The 19,943-nt window shown below is 46.5% G+C and overlaps 1 protein-coding gene across 4 annotated transcripts in view; it reads left to right on the top strand.

Annotated features, from left to right (window-relative positions):
* GSS (glutathione synthetase) overlaps window positions 1–19,943 on the top strand; it is a 36,456-nt gene that overhangs the window by 4,251 nt on the left and 12,262 nt on the right. The window contains exons 1-12 of one of the 4 annotated variants that reach the window (XM_050917385.1): window positions 90–275; window positions 2,448–2,593; window positions 4,692–4,837; window positions 6,383–6,458; window positions 9,645–9,784; window positions 10,005–10,121; window positions 10,644–10,724; window positions 12,270–12,347; window positions 17,061–17,127; window positions 17,814–18,008; window positions 18,338–18,419; window positions 19,181–19,370. In XM_050917385.1, the coding sequence (XP_050773342.1) occupies window positions 2,456–2,593; window positions 4,692–4,837; window positions 6,383–6,458; window positions 9,645–9,784; window positions 10,005–10,121; window positions 10,644–10,724; window positions 12,270–12,347; window positions 17,061–17,127; window positions 17,814–18,008; window positions 18,338–18,419; window positions 19,181–19,370 (1,310 nt within the window). In that variant the 5' untranslated portion in view covers window positions 90–275; window positions 2,448–2,455. Of the gene's footprint in view, window positions 1–89; window positions 276–569; window positions 676–2,447; window positions 2,594–4,691; window positions 4,838–6,382; window positions 6,459–9,644; window positions 9,785–10,004; window positions 10,122–10,643; window positions 10,725–12,269; window positions 12,348–17,060; window positions 17,128–17,813; window positions 18,009–18,337; window positions 18,485–19,180; window positions 19,371–19,943 lie in introns of those variants that run through there. The other 3 variants (XM_050917386.1, XM_050917384.1, XM_050917387.1) reach the window with 3 other exon arrangements.

Below are 19,943 nucleotides of genomic sequence, written 5' to 3'. Positions count from 1 at the left end.
GCAGGCGCACTGAGCGGCTGAGTACGTAGGGGAGGGAGGCGGGACATTCCGCTTACGATTGATTCCTTCTGTAGCTGTTCCAGAGTCCAGCCCTCACTGGCGAGCTCGCCTCTCCTCGTTACTTCACGGTGATAGGCCCACTCTCCTGCCAATCATGGGAGAAGGCAAGCGCTCGCGGCCGTTCTGGGCGCTGAGAGAGGCGTGGCCTAGCCGAGGTTGAGCGCTGCTGAGCGCATTTCCCTTCGCACGCGCAGCCGGCGGGTCCCGCGAGCCAGGTACCGGGGCTTGTCGCTTGCCGGGGGGGAGGGGCAGTTCTCCTTCCTCCGCTCCCGGGTGCCCGCGCGGCTGGGCCGCGTCCCGAACTCTGCCCCTCCCCCCCGGTCCGTTCGCTCCTGCAGCCCTCACAGCGGACGGGCTCGGGGTCTGGCGGGCGGGGGAGCGCGCAGCGTGACCCGGGGTAAATCACACCCGGCCCAGAGCCTCGCTGGCGCGGCCATGCTGCGGACCGGGCGGGTGGCCCCCGCGGGCCGGCAGGAGCGAAAGCGGGTCACGCGCTCCCTTGGCCGTGGAGCTCCCCGGGCCCCGCTCAGCGCCAGGCGTGGCCGTGCGGGCCTGGAGGCCGGAACGGCTGCGACCCGCTGAGAAAGCCCGGCGCTGGTGCTGGCTCCGAGCTAGGTGGGTCGGGTGGGCTCCGGTTGGGCTGCTACGTCCATGCAGCTGCCCTGCGGGGGCTTTTCCTTTGTCCCAGTAGGACTGGCTCACTTGGCTTAGTAGGTCATGAATTTAACTGGTATATTTTAAATGGCTTATTGTTTATCAACTACTTTATAAACAAAATGGCACATGTCCAGCGCGTGGTATCCTTTGGCCAAGGGGAAGTGCTTCATTGGGCTTTGTGTGCCTTGCGGAGAAGCACACTCTTAAATCCTGACCTCTGTTTCAACTTGCCCAGTTAAATGACTGACTCCTTTCTAAAGCAGGTGTCTATATAGCTATTGTAGCCTCCTGCCGTCCTAAGGGCTAGTCTACACTGGCAGCGTTAAAGCGCTGTGGCTTGTGTAGTCGAGGCAGAACTGCGGGAGATCTCTCGCCCAGTGCTCTTAAAAAAAAACCCACCACCTCCATGAGAGGCATTGCTACCAGCACACCCAGCACTGCTGCACTGTCTACATTGGCGCTTTACAGCGCTGAAACTTGCTGTGCTCAGGGGGGTGTTTTTTCACAGCCCTGAGTGAGAAAGTTGCAGTGCTGTAAAGTGCCAGTGTAGACAAGCACTAACATGACATTTCTCCAGGTGACATTGTGCCTTGAAAGGCTCCATTGACGCTTCTGTTACATGTATAGAGTGCTGTAATAAATGTGAACAATGCTTTGTAAGGCACATAAGGAAGTCACGATCTGTGCCATGGAGGAGTCTGTTTATCTGAAGAGAGAGTACAACGTGAGCAGTGATGATGCAAGTTTCCTACATACATGCTGCCTCATCAGTAGGCCTCAACCCTGCCCTGGAGGGACCACTTCTGTGCAGTGTGTAGGACCATATTAAGCATAACTAGAAATGGTGTCATACTCATTTGACATAGTTACAGCACTAACATATTTCAGTGCATCAACACTGCATATTTCCTTGCTCAACCATACCTCTGTGGTGCAAAAATGTGGTTCTTGGTGCATTCTTATACCTCTCCCAGACTGTTCTGGCTGCTGAGAGCAAGTTAAACTGATGTAGCTTGGCAGTCATGATAGGCTCTCACCAATTTGTAATGTCTGATACTTGTGTTACCTTGCTTATGAACAGGGCTGTAAAAAGAGGAAAGCCATGTGGTTAGTAACTTTGTCCTAACCATGTTCTGGATGGTCACAAACAAGGTACTAATCAATAGTGCAGATAGGAGAGTTGGGTCAGTCCTTGACCTCTCTGCTGTATCTGTTTTCTAAGGTTCATGAAAACACGAGTATCTGCTTTACTACTTCTCCCCACAAAAACAGTTTTTCTATTTCTGGCAATACCTTTCCATCAAAATATGCATTTATTATGTTTGATAGGTGATGATAGGGCAATTAGTTGGGTCAGAAGCCCCAGGAATATAGTTACAGTGCCTGGTCTGAGGACCTGTTTGGCACTTCGACAAATCTCCCAGGGAAGTTAGTGTGAGTGTTGCCTGAGTAAAGAATGCTGAGTAAGGCCCGTATCATGCTAAGAGCCTGTTCAGCAACCCTGTGTATATCACCTCTGATATCCAGACCAGAATTCAGTACAGAAGGTAACTTGCTAAAGCTGGAAGAAAACTACAGTTCTATCTGGTCTAATTTAAAATGAAACAACCACCTTTGCACCCCACCACCGTCACCTACTAAGCAAGAAAGGTTAGGCTATGTACAGGTAAAGAGCACTGGACTCTGATCCCTTGCCCTGTCTTGTGAGTGACTTTTTTTTGTGTCTTTAGCATTTGAAATGACTGCCCACCTGACCGTATGGGAAGATGTTTTGCACAATGAGCAGCTCATTCCGGAGGTAGCTGCAATCGCTGTGGATGCAGCATTGCTTGAAGGAGTTCTGATGAGGACCAAAGAGGAGCCCAGTTCATCGAATGTAAGCTCAGCTTATTTAACTACTCCATGTTCTCACATAGAAATAATGCATTCTTGGAAAAGGATCAAATGACTCAGCAAGATTTCTACCCCATAGGACAAAGTCTTGGGAAGGGGATGGTTGCAGGTGATGTGGCTTGTTTGTTGAGTCATCATGAAACATGCAATATTTTGCAATAACTGCACAGCTCCACAGGAGACTAAGCAAAGTTGAGACAATAGCAGAGTAAGCTTCCACCACACTCCATAATACCAACTGTGGTCAGACTAAGATATTCTACTGGGAGATCTACCTGCATTATGAAAATCTGTTTTATTTGTACATGAGAAAACATGAGGTTTGAATGTGGTAGCTGAGCATTGGATGTCCATGCTGTGTGTTCACTCTCCCCAGGAACAGTCCTGGTGTGATGGGCATGCTCCCAATATCTGAGCAGAGCTTATCTCTGCTGAATCCCAGGAAGTTTGTCAGTGGGAGGTTCTGCTTTTGAAGAACCTTCAGCTACCACCATACCTGAACAAGGAGATGAGGATGTTGTCACCTGAAATGGCCTGGACTTCGCAGGGATACCAGCTCTGGTTGGGAGGAAACTTTTCCCTTTGGTGAACCTCCTGTAATTTGCCAGAGGGGAACTCTTGTGTTATAAGCAAGGTCTCTCAGACCAGGATGCTGCTGGTGAACCTGATCAGGTCCACCAGCAGCATGTGAGAGAGAGAGGAACTGTGTATTAGCTGAAGACTAGCTAGTTGTCTGGCATCCCCATGGGCAGGCTGCAGGAAGACCGAAGAGATGACTGACGGTGATGCTGTGGAGTATATCTTTGCCATGTATCTTTGCGTTTTGATGCTGGCTCTGCTGTCCAGTCAGTATCTCTAAGATCAGCATCTGCGTAGGGCAGAGGTGGGCAAACTTTTTGGAGTGAGGGCTGCCTCTGTGTATAGAAATTGTATGAGACACTATGAGTGCTCACGAAATTGGGGTTGGGGCTTAGCGTGCAGGCTCTGGTTGGCGCTTACCTCAAGGGGCTCCTGGAAACATCGACATGTCCCCACTCTGGCTCTTATGCGGCTGGACAGCTCTGCTGTGTGCTGCCCCGTCCGCAGGCACCACCCTGGAAGCTCCCTTTGGCTGTGGTTCCCAGCCAGTGGGAGCTGTGGGGACGGCGCTTGGGGTGGTGGCAGCATGTGGAGCAGAGCCCCCTGGTTGCCCCTACACATAGGAGCCAGAGGGGGGCCATGCTGCTGCTGCTTCTGAGAGCTGCATGGAGCAGCCCCCGACCCTGCTTCTCGCCTTGAGCGCCGGAGCGGGGTAAGCCCCAAACCCTGCTCCTCAGCAGGAGCTTGACGGCCGGATGCGGCCTGTGGGCTGTCATTTGCCCACCCCAGGGCTAGGGATTTGATGCTGAGGAGTAGGGAGGCAGTATTGGAGAGCAGACATACACATTGGCTTCTGAGAGAGGTCTTGGCTTCCCTTGGCGTGCACAAAAAGTTATAAAAAACAAGGAGAATAACTTTTGTATAAAATTGCTGTTTTCAAAGTGGCTTATGCCCAAAGTGGCTTATGCCTGAGATGTGGTCCTGGTGAAGAGGTGTACGGAGTTTGGAATTTGCAGTGACTGGAGTTGAGTAGCTAAAGTGAGTCAATAATAATGATACCCTCAGGGATAAATTTCAGAACTGGATATACTATAAAATTCATTAGTTCTCTGAACAGTACTTGTAAATCTGGAGACTACATTCTATCATTACAGTGGAAACCGAGATTATACTCCTTTAAATGAAAAGTTCAGCACAAGTGTAACTATGGAGTTGCTCCTGAGGTCTCCCAGCCCAAATTCCATTATATTAAGTTTTGTAAAGTGAAACGCTCAAAACTAGACATGCTAGAGTTCAGGCCATGCAGCCTGTGAGGGAAAGTCTGTTCAAGGACAAATAAAGCAAGGATCTAGTCTAGAATACGTCTGTTTTAAATTGGGACTAACTTAATTTAAATTGGAACTGGCTGGACCACGTTTTCAGAGGGCTTCAGCCCAGTCTGTTAGGGAAAGGAAGTGTGAGGGAGATGGCTGACTTTTCCATTGTTGGACCCTTATCTGCAGGTGGTGAATTATGCTCCCTTTACATTGCTCCCATCTGTAGTACCAAGCACCATCTTTGAACAAGCCTATGCTGTTCAGCAAGATTTTAACCTACTTGTGGATACTATTAGCCAGAACGCGGAATTCCTGGAACGCACTCTTGCTAGGTATTTATTGTACTGTATATGTTAACTGAACACATTTTAAATGTAAAGCTTCTATTGCTCTTACTCTTAGTCCATTTTTTCTGTTACTTCTTGAGTTGCGGCCCTCAGTCTCTCTCCTGATAGTTTATGGATGACCCTCAAGTTCTTCAGGTTACACGCAAAGGGTATAATTACACCACTTCTGCTGCAGGTTACTCTCTCTGTCTGCCAGACTGATCACAGAACTAACCTCTCATTTTCCTCACCACATTAGTTTTCATAAAATGGTTGCCAGTAGTCCGTAAGTAGTTAGGTGCATTAGACTCTGCATTCTTCTTCAAATTTAGTATTTTTTTAGCTGTTTTCATTAAGGTTTTGGGGTCTCTGTGGGCCTTCCAAAAAATGACCGATCTGTATGGGAAGGGCTTCTCTTGCCTCACTGTGTGCCTGTGTTATGTATACAACTGATTGCTAGTAACAGGTTTCAGAGTGGTAGCAATGTTAGTCTGTATCAGCAAAAAGGAGGAGGAGTTTTTTTTCCTCCTGCTGATAATAGCCCACCTTAATTGATGAGTCATGTTTATGGCAACGCCCATTTTTTCATGTTCTCTGTGTATATATATCTTCCGACTGTATTTTCCACTGCATGTATCCAATGAAGTGGGTTTTAGCCCATGAAAGCCTATGCCCAGATACAATTTGTTAGTCTCTAAAGTGCTCCAAGTACTCCTCAGTCTTTTTATTGCTAGTAAATAATCCTGTTGTTTGGAGTAGAACATATATGGGCCCTTTCTAGAAGGGTTATACAGCGGTGAGTACAGTGATGTGCAGCATGTCCAGCCAATAAACTACCAAAAGGTGAATTTGGCGGTGGCCCCTGTAATTTGCACTGTGAATTTTAATACCAGACCCTCATGGGAGTGAGGAGACTTTTGGTCTATATCTTTGCTGCTTTTCTCTATCTTCTGTTTGTCTTCTCTCTCTTCCTTCACAGAGATTCACACTGGCAGCTGCAGAGGGAGAGTGTGGAGGGAGAGCCTCTGCAGCATGGGGTCTGGGTCACTTGCAAGTTTAAAGTAGTGTAAATGATGGATTCTCTGTTACTAGTCGTCTTCAAACCATGATTTGAGGACTTCAGTAACTCAGCCAGAGGTTAGGGGTCTATTACTAGGTGGGTGGATGAGGTTCTATGGCCTGCGATGTGCAGGAGGTCCAACTAGATGATTGTGATGGTCCCTTCTGACCTTTAACTTTGAGTCTCTGAACCTTCTTCACAGAGAAGCTTTTTACTAGGGACTCTACTGCTGTGGGGTGGGGTTAAGGTTTATCTGACCACTTGGAACTCTTGCCTTATGCTCAAGAGTACATTGTAAATGCCCTCGGTGAGGCTTTAGCTTGTGCAGCTCTTACTAATGCTCAAGAGCATGGTCTGACCACACCCCTGGGGAGTGTATCCTGTAGCTTCCACCATGTAATAGATAATAGATTTCCTCAAGTATGGGCTTTATTTATATATCTCCCTTATAACCAGGTAAATTGATTGGTATACTCTTTCTTTTTCTGTAGCACCATCAAAGTGGATGATTTCACAGCTCATCTCTTTAAAATCTACAAGCAAGTTCAGAAAGAAGGGTTTGCTCAGGTATTCCACAGGAAGTCCTCTCCCCCCCATTAGCTGCCACCCTCCTTTCTTTCATAATGGAAGTTTGGGATTTTTTGGTAATTTGAAAAATCTCTCCCACAGGTTGGTTTTGAATTGTTCAGTCAGGAGGAGGATATATAGGATTACTCTCTAGATTATGATGTAACTGGCCAAGATATCATAAAGAGTAACTTGTCCCATTTTATGAGACCATTCAGCAATCATGCTGCTAAGTATTCTTGGTGGGTATTGCTGGAAACTGTCTAACCTTGTGTGAAAGGGGACCATGATTATACACACTTGTAATGTTGCTTTCTGAAAGTCTGAAAAGAGCATTTTGGTGAGTTCCAGTTCAGTGTAGCTATGTCAGAAGTAGTACTTAAGGGCTTTCCTGTGATGTTAAATTTATTTTATAAGGAGTGGGAGTGGCTGGCTCGCCACAAAAACAACAAGGAGTCCAGTGGCACCTTAAAGACTAACAGATTTATTTGAGCATAAGTTTTCATGGGTAAAAAAACCTCTTCTTCAAGATGCATGGAGTGAAAATTACAGATGCAGACATTATTATACTGACCCATGAAGAGAAGGGAGTTACCTCACAAGTGGAGAACCAGTATTGACAGGGCCAATTCAATCAGGGTGGATATAGTCCACTCCCAATAATTGAGGACGAGGTGTCGATTCCAGGAGAGGGAAAGTTGCTTTTGTAGTGAGCCAGCCACTCCCACTCCTTTTGGATCCAACCAGGGGTGGGCTTTGGATCCCTGTTGGGCCTGTCCTGTAGTAGGTGACTTCTGGGTAGAATGTGGTGTTGGAGAGTTGCCTGGCAGCCTCCTGTTCATAATCTGACCTGTTCATTATAATCAAGGGGGCTGACAAAGGAGGTGCTGTAGTCATAACAAACGGGTCGGATTGTGAACAGCAGGCTGCCAGGCAACTCTTCAGCACCACATTCTACAGGGCACTGTTCTCCAATCCCACAGAGGAGTACCAAAAGAAACTACACCATCTGCTCAAGAAACTCCCTGCTATAGCACAGGAACAAATCTACATGGACACACCCGCAGAGCCCCGACCAGGGGTATTCTGTCTGCTACCCAAGATCCATAAATCTGGAAACCCTGGATGCCCCATTATCTCAGGCACTGGCACACTTACAGTAGGATTATCTGGCTATTTGGACTCTCTCCTTAGACCCTATGCTACCATTATTCCTAGCTATCTTCGAGAAACCATCAACTTCCTGAGGAAACGACAGTGCATTGGTGATCTTCCTGAAAACACCGTCCTGGCCACCATGGCTGTAAAAACTCTTTACACCAATATTCCACATGAGGATGGATTACAAGCTGTCAAGAACTGTATCCCTGATGAGGCAACGGCACACCTGGTGGCTGAGCTTTGTGACTTTGTCCTCACCCACAACCATTTCAGATTTGGGGACAACTTATAACTTCAAGTCAGCGGCATTGCTATGGGTACCCGCATGGCCCCATAGTATGCCAACATCTTTATGGCTGACTTAGAACAACCCTTCCTCAGCTTTCATCTCATAGTGCCCCTCCTCTACTTGCACTACATTGATGACATCATCATATGGACCCATGGGAAGGAGGCCTCTGAAGAATTCCACCTGGATTTCAACAATTTCCACCCCACCATCAGTCTCAGCCTAGACCAGTCCACACAAGAGATCCACTTCCTGGACACTACAGTGCAAATAAGTGATAGTCACATAAACGCCACCCTATATCGGAAACCTACTGACCGCTATACTTACCTACATGCCTCCAGCTTCCATCCAGGACACATCACACGATCCATTGTCTACAGCCAAGCTCTAAGATGCAACCAGATTTGCTCCAATCCCTCAGACTGACACAAACATCTACAAGATCTTTATCAAGCATTATTAAAACTGCAATACTCACCTGGGGAAGTGAGGAAACAAATTGACAGAGTGAGACGGGTACCCAGAAGTCATCTACTACAGGACAGGCCCAACAAGGAGAACAACAGAACACCACTCACCATCACATACAGCCCCCAGCTAAAACTTCTCCAGAATATCATCAATGATCTACAACCTATCCTGGAAAACAATCCTTCACTCTCACAGACCTTGGGAGGCAGGCCAGTCCTCGCATACAGACAGCCCCCCAACCTGAAGCAACTACACACCAGCAACTACACACCACACCACAGAAACACTAACCCAGGAACCAATCTCTGTAACAAACTACGCTGCCTACTCTGTCCCATATCTAGTCTAGCAACACCATCAGAGGACTCATTCTCCTGTGCATCTAGTAATGTGATATATGCCGCCATGTGCCAGCAATGCCCCTCTGCCATGTACATTGGCCAAACCAAACGATCTCTACGTAAAAGAATAAATGGACACAAATCAGACATCAGGAATGGTAACATACAAAAGCCAATAGGAGAACACTTCAGTCTTCCTGGACATTCTATAACAGATTTAAAAGTAGCCATACTGGAACAAAAAAAACTTCAGAAACAGATTTCAAAGAGAAACTGCAGAACTAAAATTCATTTGCAAATTTAACACCATTAATTTGGGCTTGAATAGGGACTGGGAGTGGCTGGGTCACTACAAAAGCAACTTTCTCTCTCCTGGAATTGACACCTCCTCAATTATTGGAAGCGGACTACATCCACCCTGATTGAATTGGCCCTGTCAGCACTGGCTCTCCACTTGTGAGGTAACTCCCTTCTCTTCATGGGTCAGTATAATAATGCCTGCATCTGTAATGTTCACTCCATGCATCTGAAGAAGTGGGGTTTTTATGCCCAAATAAATCTGTTAGTCTTTAAGGTGCCACCGGACTCCTTGTTGTTTTTGTACCACAGTTACATCAGTTACCTTTTCTTGCCATGAGATGTATATGGAAGAGGGAAATAAGGGCTTCTGATGATGTCTGTCCAAATAAATGCAGGAAATAGGCTAAGGACCCAACCTACAGTCTTTACTCTGCCAAAACTCCACTTGATACCGGTGGTTATTTTACCAGAGTGAAGATTGCTGGATCCAGCCCTAAAAAAGGAGGGTTTTTAAGTGAACTTGTCAACGTGGCCTGTGGTAAGTGGAGGGCCTCACTATGCTGGTCAGAGGTGTGGAGGAATGATAGTGTGCTATATTTTGCATTTTATTTTCTCTCTCAGTCAGTATTCTTAGGAATAAATCGCTCTGATTATATGATTGACCATGGCGCAGATGGCACTCCAGCACTGAAGCAAATCGAAATAAACACCATTGCTGCCAGCTTCGGAGGCCTTACTTCAAGAACCACCGCTGTGCATCGGTAAGTGAACCCCTTTGAAACAAAGGCCAGACCAGGATACTTCATTGCTTAGCTAGTGAGGAGGTTTCAGCAAACCATCAGTCTGCATGCTCTGTATCTCTTGTACTGTATACACCCTGTCGTAACCTCTTAATATCAACAAACTCTCTGAACTTCTGTTTTACAAATCCTAGGTCAGCTGGGATTACCATGTGATTTTGTTATTTCTCTTATGTCACAGGCACATATTGAATGTTTTGGGGAAATCCAAGGAAGCCTTGAAGTTACTGGACAATAATCCATGCAAAGGGATAGCCTTGGGCATTGCGAAAGCTTGGGAACTCTATGGTTCAGCCAGGTAAGGTAGGAGTAGCCTGTGGGAAGATGTCAGGATGAGTACACGTTTATTTCTCAAACTGCACCTTTTAAAAGGGGTCTATTTAATGCATACAGCACTTTTAACTCTAGAGCTCACATTCCTCTACCATCCCAGGGAAGGAGGATCTCTGTTCTTCAGAGCACAAAGTTACTGGATTGGCCAAACACTGTTTTCTTTAAAATTACAGCGTATCCAGCTGCCCACAGGTGCTCCCTAAAAGGCGTGGAAGACTTGTACTGCTAGAAGACTTTTTGTAGCCGTTCTTGAATCCTCCTATTTCTTCCCCTTGTGTGCCTGCCCAGAGCTGCTTTTTAGTAACATGGCACCTGGCACTGCCCTTTAGAAGTGGACTAGGAACTAGCAAAGAACATCAACTGGAAAGCTTTGCAAGCCACACACCACCAAAGTGAATGTAAAGGATGAAATCTTTAGCTAGAGGTCCATAGTTCTATGTGGGGTGTGTTTCAGGCTCTGATGCAGTTTTTGGGGTGTATGTTTCAGGGCTGTGGTGATGGTCCTGGTTGCAGATACCCAAAGGAATATTTTTGACCAACGCTGCGTAGAAAATGAGCTGTGGACCAGGTAACTGTTTGTTGTTTTAGGAGAAATAATTTGTTTAATCCCACTTTACAAGGACCCAGATCACATAACTCATTAAAAAAAAAAAACAAAAAACAAAACCTCTTTCATGTCTTCCTAATATTATCTTAGGTTATTAAAACTGAGCATTTAAAAATCCAATATGCTTTTAATCACTTGTGTTAGGGTTAGTTAGCATTTCAATTTGGACAGTAGACATGCTCTTAGACCAGGGGTGGGCTTTGGATCTGGCCTACGGGATTTCCTCTCCTGTGGTGCCATGGGCCCTGTGCCACTCCCAGAAGCAGCTGGCACCACATCCCTGCGCCCCCAGGGAAATGTGCGGGGGCAAAGGACTCCACACACTGTCCTTGCCTGTGGGTACCTCCCCCCGAAGCTCCCATTGGCCAGGAACGGGGAACCATGGCCAATGGGAGCTTTGGGGGAGGTACCCACAGGCAAGGGCAATTCATAGAGCCCTCTACTCTCCCCCGTGCCCCCCTCCCCATCCCCCAGGGGCCGCAGGGATGTGGTGCTGGCCGCTTCCCGGAGCGGGGACAGGGCAGGTAGGCAGGGCGCCTGCACTGGCCTCGGTGCATGCTGCTGCCACCCCAGAGCTGCTCCAGGTAAGTGGTTCCGGGCTGGAGCCTGGACCCCAACCCCTCCTGCACCCCGTAACCCAACCCCTTGCTGCACCCTGCACCCCAACTCCCTGCCTTGAGCCCCTTGCTGCACTTGCACCTCCCCTGCCCTGAGCCTCCTCATACATCCTGCACCCCAACCCCCTGCCCTGAGCCCCTCCCTGCACACTGCACCTCCTCCCACCCCCGCATTCCCTCCCGCAACGCAACCCCCTGTCCCAGCCCTACATTCATGTCCCTGCATTTAAGTTCCCCACCCAGATGCGGCCCTCGGGCCAAAAAGTTTGCCCATCTCTGTCTTAGACTGTGAGCAAACTTTCTGGTTGTCCTCCTGTTTTAGAGTAATGCTGTTGTATTTGGGGATCACAACAGTGCAGGGGAATGTTTCTGTTCGTAATAGGCTTGGTTGTACACCACCTCACTTCCCCTTATACCCTTAACCCCCCTCCACCTTCTCCCCTTCAAGTCTAAATTATGACCTAAGACCATCACAATTCTCTATCCTTATAGTGACTTCTCAAAGGATCCTAGTCCAGTTACGGTGGTATGAAAACCTAAGGATGTATCTTTCTGCTTTTTGATCTATTTTGTATTTTATATATTAATAAGATGGGCAGGAGTCATAGGGACAATCTGGTTGATGGAAAGGGGACACGTGATTATGAGCCAGCCACATAAACCTTTTTAATTTCATTACCTTGCCTCCTCACCAGTATTTAAGACCTCTGGGTGCTGAGGAAAATCTGTTAAGAGTTAAATTACCTTGGAAAGAAGGAAAGAGAAGCCAGCAAATTTTACCCTTTACATCCCCAATGGCTTTAGAGTCCTAGAGGAAAATTCCACTCATGATTTCACTTGCAGATATCTGTCTCTTTGCCAAGTTCAATGACTCACTCCTCTCTTAAAGGAATATCCGGGTGATCCGGAGGCAGTTTGAAGATGTGTTTGAAAAAGCATCTTTAGATAATGACAGGAGACTGTACATGTAAGTACTTGCCAAGGCCCTGCCACAACATTCTGCTGTGTTCTTAAACAGGCATTAGGCACAGATGTGACCCCAGATTGGCAGAGGTGGGTCTGAGACATTCTTTTTACATCGCGCTCAGTAAATGGCAACTTTCAAACCAAATTGGTGGCATATCCCTCTCTTTTGAGAGTTAACAGGTTTTACATTTTTATCCTCTTCAATAAGAAATCCAGAGCTTGCTATTCGTGGATTCACCGGAACTGAAATAGTTTTAGAAATGTTTGTGTTTTTTTGCATATATAAAATTAGTCCAATATCACATGGAGGCATAAATTCCCTTTTCTGAACCACAGCCCTGAGGACCCAGCAGGATGGCCTGTTTCATGTATGTGTATGTACAAAAACAACATAGCTGTTATAGAGCAGTGTTTCTCAAGCTTTTTGGTACCAGGAACTGGCTTACTGCCTTCTTAAAGTGTGTCAGGGAGGTCTTAGGGACCAGCGCCAGTCCACGGACCAGTCGTTGAGAAACACTGTTCTAGAGGGTGCCTCAAAGAAGACTCTTCCGCTAACCGGCAGTGAGACATGTTTCTCGTGGGAACATATGTTTACTGGGAGAACTTTATTTCATAAAAGCAGCAAAGAATCCTGTGGCACCTTATAGACTAACAGATGCTTTGGAGGATGTGCTTTTCGTGGGTGAATTCCCACTTCTTCAAATGCATGTAGTGGAAATTTCCAGGGGCAGGTATATATATGCAGGCAAGTTAGAGATAATGAGGTAGTTCAATCAGGGAGGATGAGACCCTGTTCTAGCAGTTGCGGTGTGAAAACCAAGGGAGGAGAAACTGGTTTTGTAATTGGCAAGCCATTCACAGTCTTTGTTCAATCCTGAGCTGATGGTGTCAAATTTGCAGATGAACTGAAGCTCAGCAGTTTCTCTTTGAAGTCTGGTCCTGAAGTTTTTTTGCTGCAGGATGGCCACCTTAAGGTCTGCTATAGTGTGGCCAGGGAGGTTGAAGTGGTCTCCTACAGGTTTTTGTATATTGCCATTTTTAATATCTGATGTGTGTCCGTTTATCCTTTTCCATAGCGACTGTCCAGTTTGGCCGATGTACATAGCAGAGGGGTATTGCTGGCATATGATGGCGTATATTACATTGGTGGACGTGCAGGTGAATGAACCGGTGATAGTGTGGCTGATCTGGTTAGGTTCTGTGATGGTGTCGCTGGTGTAGATATGTGGGCAAAGTTGGCATCGAGGTTTGTTGCATGGATTGGTTCCTGAGCTAGAGTTACTATGGTGTGGTGTGCAGTTACTGGTGAGAATGTTTCAGGTTGGCAGGTTGCCTGTGGGTGAGGACTGGCCTGCCACCCAAGGCCTGTGACAGTGTGGGATCATTGTCCAGGATGGGTTGTAGATCCCTGATGATGCGTTGGAGAGGTTTTAGCTGGGGACTGTATGTGATGGCTAGTGGAGTCCTGTTGGTTTCTTTCTTGGGTTTGTCTTGCAGTAGGTTTGTCTTCCAGAAAACATCATCCTAGCCACCATGGATGTAGAGGCTCTGTACACGAACATCCCACACACAGATAGAATACAAGCTGTCAGGAACACTATCCCTGATGATGCCATAGCACAACTGGCTGCTGAACTCTGTGCCTTTATCCTCACACAAAACTATTTCAAATTTGATGACAATATATGTCTCCAGATCAGTGGCACCGCTATGGGCACCCGCATGGCCCCACAATATGCCAATATTTTCATGGCCGACCTGGAACAATGCTTCCTCAGCTCTCGTCCACTCATTCCCCTTCTCTACCTACGCTACATTGATGACATCTTCATCATCTGGACCCATGGGAAGGAGACTCTGGAAAAATTCCACCACGATTTCAACAGCTTCCACCCCACCATCAATCTTAGCCTGGACCAATCTACATGGGAGGTCCACTTCCTAGACACCACGGTGCAAATAAGTGATGGTCACATTACCACCACCCTATACTGAAAACCTACCGACCGCTATGCCTACTTTCGTGCCTCCAGCTTCCATCCCGGGCACATCACACGATCCATTGTCTACAGCCAAGCACTGAGGTACAACCGCATCTGCTCTAACCCCTCAGACAGAGACCAACACCTACAAAATCTCCACCAAGCATTCTCAAAACTACAATACCCGCATGAGGAAATAAGGAAGCAGATCAACAGAGCCAGACGTGTACCCAGAAGCCTCCTACTGCAAGACAAACCCAAGAAAGAAACCAACAGGACTCCACTGGCCATCACATGCAGTCCCCAGCTAAAACCTCTCCAACACATCATCAGGGATCTACAACCCATCCTGGACAATGATCCCACACTTTCACAGGTCTTGGGTGACAGGCCAGTCCTCGTCCAGAGGCAACCTGCCAACCTGAAACATATTCTCACCAGTAACTGCACACCGCACCATAGTAACTCTAGCTCAGGAACCAATCCATGCAACAAACCTTGATGCCAACTCTGCCCACATATCTACACCAGCGACACCATCACAGGACCTAACCAGATCAGCCACACCTGCACGTCCACCAATATAATATACACCATCATATGCTAGCAATGCCCCTCTGCTATGTACATCAGCCAAACTGGACAGTCGCTATGGAAAAGGATAAACGGACACACATCAGATATTAGAAATGGCAATATACAAAAACCTGTAGGAGACCACTTCAACCTCCCTGGCCACACTATAGCAGACCTTAAGGTGGCCATCCTGCAGCAAAAAAACTTCAGGACCAGACTTCAAAGAGAAACTGCTGAGCTTCAGTTCATCTGCAAATTTGACACCATCAGCTCAGGATTAAACAAAGACTGCGAATGGCTTGCCAATTACAAAACCAGTTTCTCCTCCCTTGGTTTTCACACCTCAACTGCTAGAACAGGGCCTCATCCTCCCTGACTGAACTACCTCTTTATCTCTAGCTTGCCTGCATATATATACCTGCCCCTGGAAATTTCCACTACATGCATGTGACGAAGTGGGTATTCACCCACGAAAGCTCATGCTCCAAAACATCTGTTAGTCTATAAGGTGCCACAGGATTCTTTGCTGCTTTTACAGATCCAGACTAACACGGCTACCCCTCTGATACTTTATTTCATAGTTATATGTGCCACCATAGGAAGCACTGTTTCCTTACTGTACTCAGTTTTTGTAACCTCCAACTTGTTCATTAGTTGGAGAAAGTCTCACTCTTTCTGCTCTTCAGTCTCCTGGAGTCCTGACACAGGTCAGTTTGATGTTTCTATGGTTATGTTCTCCCCACCCCGACTTTTTAATCAGAGGTATATCAAACGATGTGTACACTTCCTCTAGGAATTCCTCCTTTCTTACTGACTGAATCCCTTTAAATCGTGCCTGGTAATAACTAGTTTCTCTGGCTGTTACTCACTGATCACGTACAGAATTGGTGAAGCCAGAGCTTGGTCTTGTGGTAGCTGCTGAACTGGAGAGTGGGTATACTAAGATCACCTGCATTATCAGGATATCAGAGTTGTTCATATCTGAGACTTAATGCAAATCTAGAGAAAACTGCTCTTCCAGTGATTTGTGAAGAACTCCTCCCAGTATTTTAAGACAGTAGTTCTCAAATTGTGGTCTATGGAGTGTTAGCTAGTCCTCTGCAGAGAGAAGGCAGGTCACATAGTGCTGCCTCCTTGTTCCAGCTGGTGATATTGCGTCCAGGCTCTTCATTGCAAAGAAAAATCTGGGTGTCGATAGAAACAAAGAGGACAGTCTTGATGCATCTACACTGGACCACTTCTGTAGAGCAGCAGATGGAGCCAGAGCTATCAGCCAGAGCCACTGGTGGGAGAGGATTGTCCTGGAGAGAAGAAAACCAAACCGTATATCCAGGGGTAGTGGAGGGAGAGGAGGATAAGGTAGTTGGTGTGGCGTTTGGGCTTGATGCAAAGTTTGCGGGGTGAGGGTCTTTGGCCTGAATTACACAGGAGGTCAGTATAATGGTCACTTCTGGTTTTAAAATATATGAATTTTCACTAGAGAAGGGAAACAGCCAGCATAGAAGTATGTGCAGGAGAGCTGAGAAGGGGAACTAGTAGCAGAAGAGCACTGGCAGGGGTGCGAGGGGATGTCAAGGAGACAGTGGATGAAATCTTGGCCCCATTGACTTCAATGGGAGCTTGCCATTAATTTCAACAGAGCCAAGATATCACCCGAAGTGCGATTAGCTTTTACTGTGATCAAGAACAGAAGGTTGGTGGTATTTAAATGCAGTTGAAAATACATCAGAACTTTCCTGCTGTCACTTCTCCATAGAAGCAATTTTCTGTAGTTGCCACAGGAATGTTATGCAACAACAAATAGGAGGGGAAATGGTCTGTGCACTGGGATAGGAAGTGCTTTTAAAAAGCTGAATAACTATTGCTGTAGAAGGAGTTTGTGTCTGATTGTATGTTCTGAATGCTCCATTTCTCAAATTGTTGCTATTCTGATGCATAACCAGAGGCTTGTAGCTACTCTTCTGTGAAAAGCCTTGCATGCGTGCTGTATACAGCTGGCTCCATAATCGGTTGCTTGTCCCACTAGCTAATCATTACCCACAGAGCTGTCTGTGTATTGTTCTTCCCAGATGTTAGCTTTGAGACATGGGGGGAGAGCCATCCCTGTTACAGCCTGAGGGCTAGAGGACGGATTGATATGATGGTCTTTATTCTAGGGAAGGCCAAGAGGTTGCGCTGGTGTATTACAGAGAAGGTTACATGCCAGAGAACTATAACAAACAGGTGGGTACTGACTGCTTTTATTTAAAAAGCAAACACCAAGTGCAGTTACCCTGAACGGGGTCATTCGTCCCTCAAGTCTAAATTAAATCTCTTAATTATCTGAGCTTCTTCAGTGCACCCCTGGCATTCAGATACTGCTGGTTTGGAGAATATCTGGGGCGTGTGAACAGATTTCTTCTCAAAAGAATTTTCTACTGCACATTGTTGTCATGTTTTATAGAAGCAGTTCAGTGCTTTTACAAAGCTGAAGGGGAAACATTCACTAGTAATGAATAGGGCTAATCCTCTGACTAGAGGTAATGTCTGACCTGGAGTATTGCATTAGGACTATGTTGGAAAAGTACATGGTCTGAAATGGATTTTTATCCTTGTTTAAGAGGCTTTAGGCAATAATGTACTTTCAGACTAGCACCAGAGCGTAGAACTTAATCATCACCACTAGTGCTTAGCTGTCTGTCTGTGCCAATCCGGTGGAGAATATCCAAGCTGATTTATGGCTCATTTGCTAGTGCTTCTTCTAGCAGTAGCAAGGGACCCCCACGGATTCGGGTCTGCATGCCTTCCATGTGCTCCTTTCCTCCCCGCTGGGGCTGCATGAGAATGTTTAACTATAGGAAGTGGAATACGTGTGGGGGATCAGGGAACCTAGATTAATTCAAGTGACTCTTGCTATGTCTCCCTCTTAGAACTGGGAGGCACGGTTGTTGATTGAAAGGTCCAAAGCAGTTAAGTGTCCTGACATTGCTACCCAACTTGCTGGGACCAAAAAAGTTCAGCAGGAGCTGAGCCAGCCAGGAGTCGTGGAGAGATTACTGCCCAGCCAGACTGAGGCGGTTGCTCGGATAAGAGCGACATTTACTGGCCTCTATTCCCTGGATATGGTAAGTAGTCTCATTTGTGTGGTGCATAAGTCAACACTTCTGTCTCCTACTTAGTTCACACCTGCTTTCATTTGATTGTGTGACCTTTCAGTTAAAAACTACAGTACACTAGGAGAGTAGTGAAAAACGCATTTAACAAACCCTCTCTTAAACACAGTGCTAAATTTAAGACTTCAAGTCTTTTTTTCTGGCCTCTTCAGTGAATTTGGTGGAGTGTGGTATTTCTGCTCAATTTTGGAGTACAGAATGAACTGGCTGCTTGTTGGAGATAGAAACAGGGACAGGAATATTGCTGGGATTTTGTTATTGCTATTTCTGTCTCCCACTAGGACGAAGAAGGTGCTAAGGTGGTTGCAATGGCCATTGCTGATCCAGAACGATATGTCCTAAAGCCTCAGCGGGAAGGCGGAGGTACTCAGCTTCCTTGCTATTTGATTTGTAAGCTACAGAGCCCAGCAGCCTGTCTGGAGGATCAGGTCTTTGCACATCTCTAGGATATTTGTTTTGTATTTTCATTGCAGTGCTTGTAAGATACATGGAACAGGCAAGGTGCCTTATAACACCATATTTGGTGTATGTAATACTTTGGCTTTCCTCTTACCAGCTGTGGCATTAGGACGCAAAAGTGGCTTAAAGCCATTTTAGTCCCCTTCTGTTGGCTGTGAGTTGTGTTGCACCTCTTGGAGACACAGCACAAAATCTCACCCAGCAAGTTCACTTTATCTTACGCCCTCTCCCTTCTATTCCTGCCCACCTAGTACAAGCATCCAACATCCTGTATTGACTGGTCAGCTTTGGTTTTCCTTCTCTTTCCTGTCCCTTGAACATAGAGAGATGTCTTTTTAACCTGTCTTTCAAACCTGCAGCCATGGGCCAGCCCCTGTGTGACCCCCCTTATTGCTAGTGCTGCTGATTGCAGTTGTTGGGGTGGGTGATCACTGAGGAATCCCAGGACCTAGGCTAGTGGAAACCAGGCCCATAGAATTGAATCTAGAATTCCATGGAGAGCCAGTGCAGTCTCCAGGGGGTGGTGATTGCATCCATCCATGTTGCTTAATGGGTGGGTGTTCACATTTGCACCATTTGGGGTTTCTTCAGAGCCACCTAATGCAACTGGATCTAATGGCTGCTGCTGTGGGGAATTGTTGAAATGTATGATTGTATGTTACCAGGGAACAATCTCTATGGGGAAGAGCTCAAGCAACTTCTGGAGAAGATTAAAGACAGTCCTGACAGGGCCTCCTATATCCTAATGGATAAAATCAAACCTCAGACATCGATGAATTACTTGCTCAGGGCTCACAGTCCCCTGAAAATATCCGAATGTGTCTCTGAGTTGGGGGTCTTTGGTGTCTACGTCAGGTGAGAAGTTGGCTTTCTTTGCAATATTGCCGTGTCCTGTCTCAGCCATCCCCTCAGCTTTGGTAAATTAAAACAGTTCTGAGCAGCAGGCATTACAGTGGAGCAGCACCAGCCAGAGAAGTGGGTGGACGTGAGTTCATAACAGAAATGCAAGTCTTCAAACATCACCTCTGTCAGTAGCTTTCTGTGCATGTCACACAGACACCAACCATTGGCACACTTGCACTCCCAGCTAGTGCCAGACCATACCAGAATACAACTAGAATTCATGCCAGCAGACTGGAACATAAACTGCCTGAAGTAAAAAAAAAAGATTAGAAACTTGATTTTCGAGGGTGTCATCTTCAGGATCTTAGGCCCTGCAGGAATTTCATGAGCCTGGGGCCACAGAGAAATAGATTAATATTGCAAGGTCTCTGTGTGCCTGTGGTGCTGAGTTGTGCAGCAGCCTCAAATACATTCCAGGCCAGAGATTTTCACTGAATGGACTATGCTAGTGAGCAATACTTCTTACAGTACAATTTTCCCTGTACTATGTATTTTGATACTACGTCAGCTGATGCTTTGACTCTC

This window comes from Gopherus flavomarginatus, chromosome 11 (genome assembly GCF_025201925.1).
Source record: "Gopherus flavomarginatus isolate rGopFla2 chromosome 11, rGopFla2.mat.asm, whole genome shotgun sequence".
Lineage (NCBI taxonomy): Eukaryota > Metazoa > Chordata > Testudines > Testudinidae > Gopherus > Gopherus flavomarginatus.
This window is presented reverse-complemented; position numbering and strand designations above follow the sequence as displayed.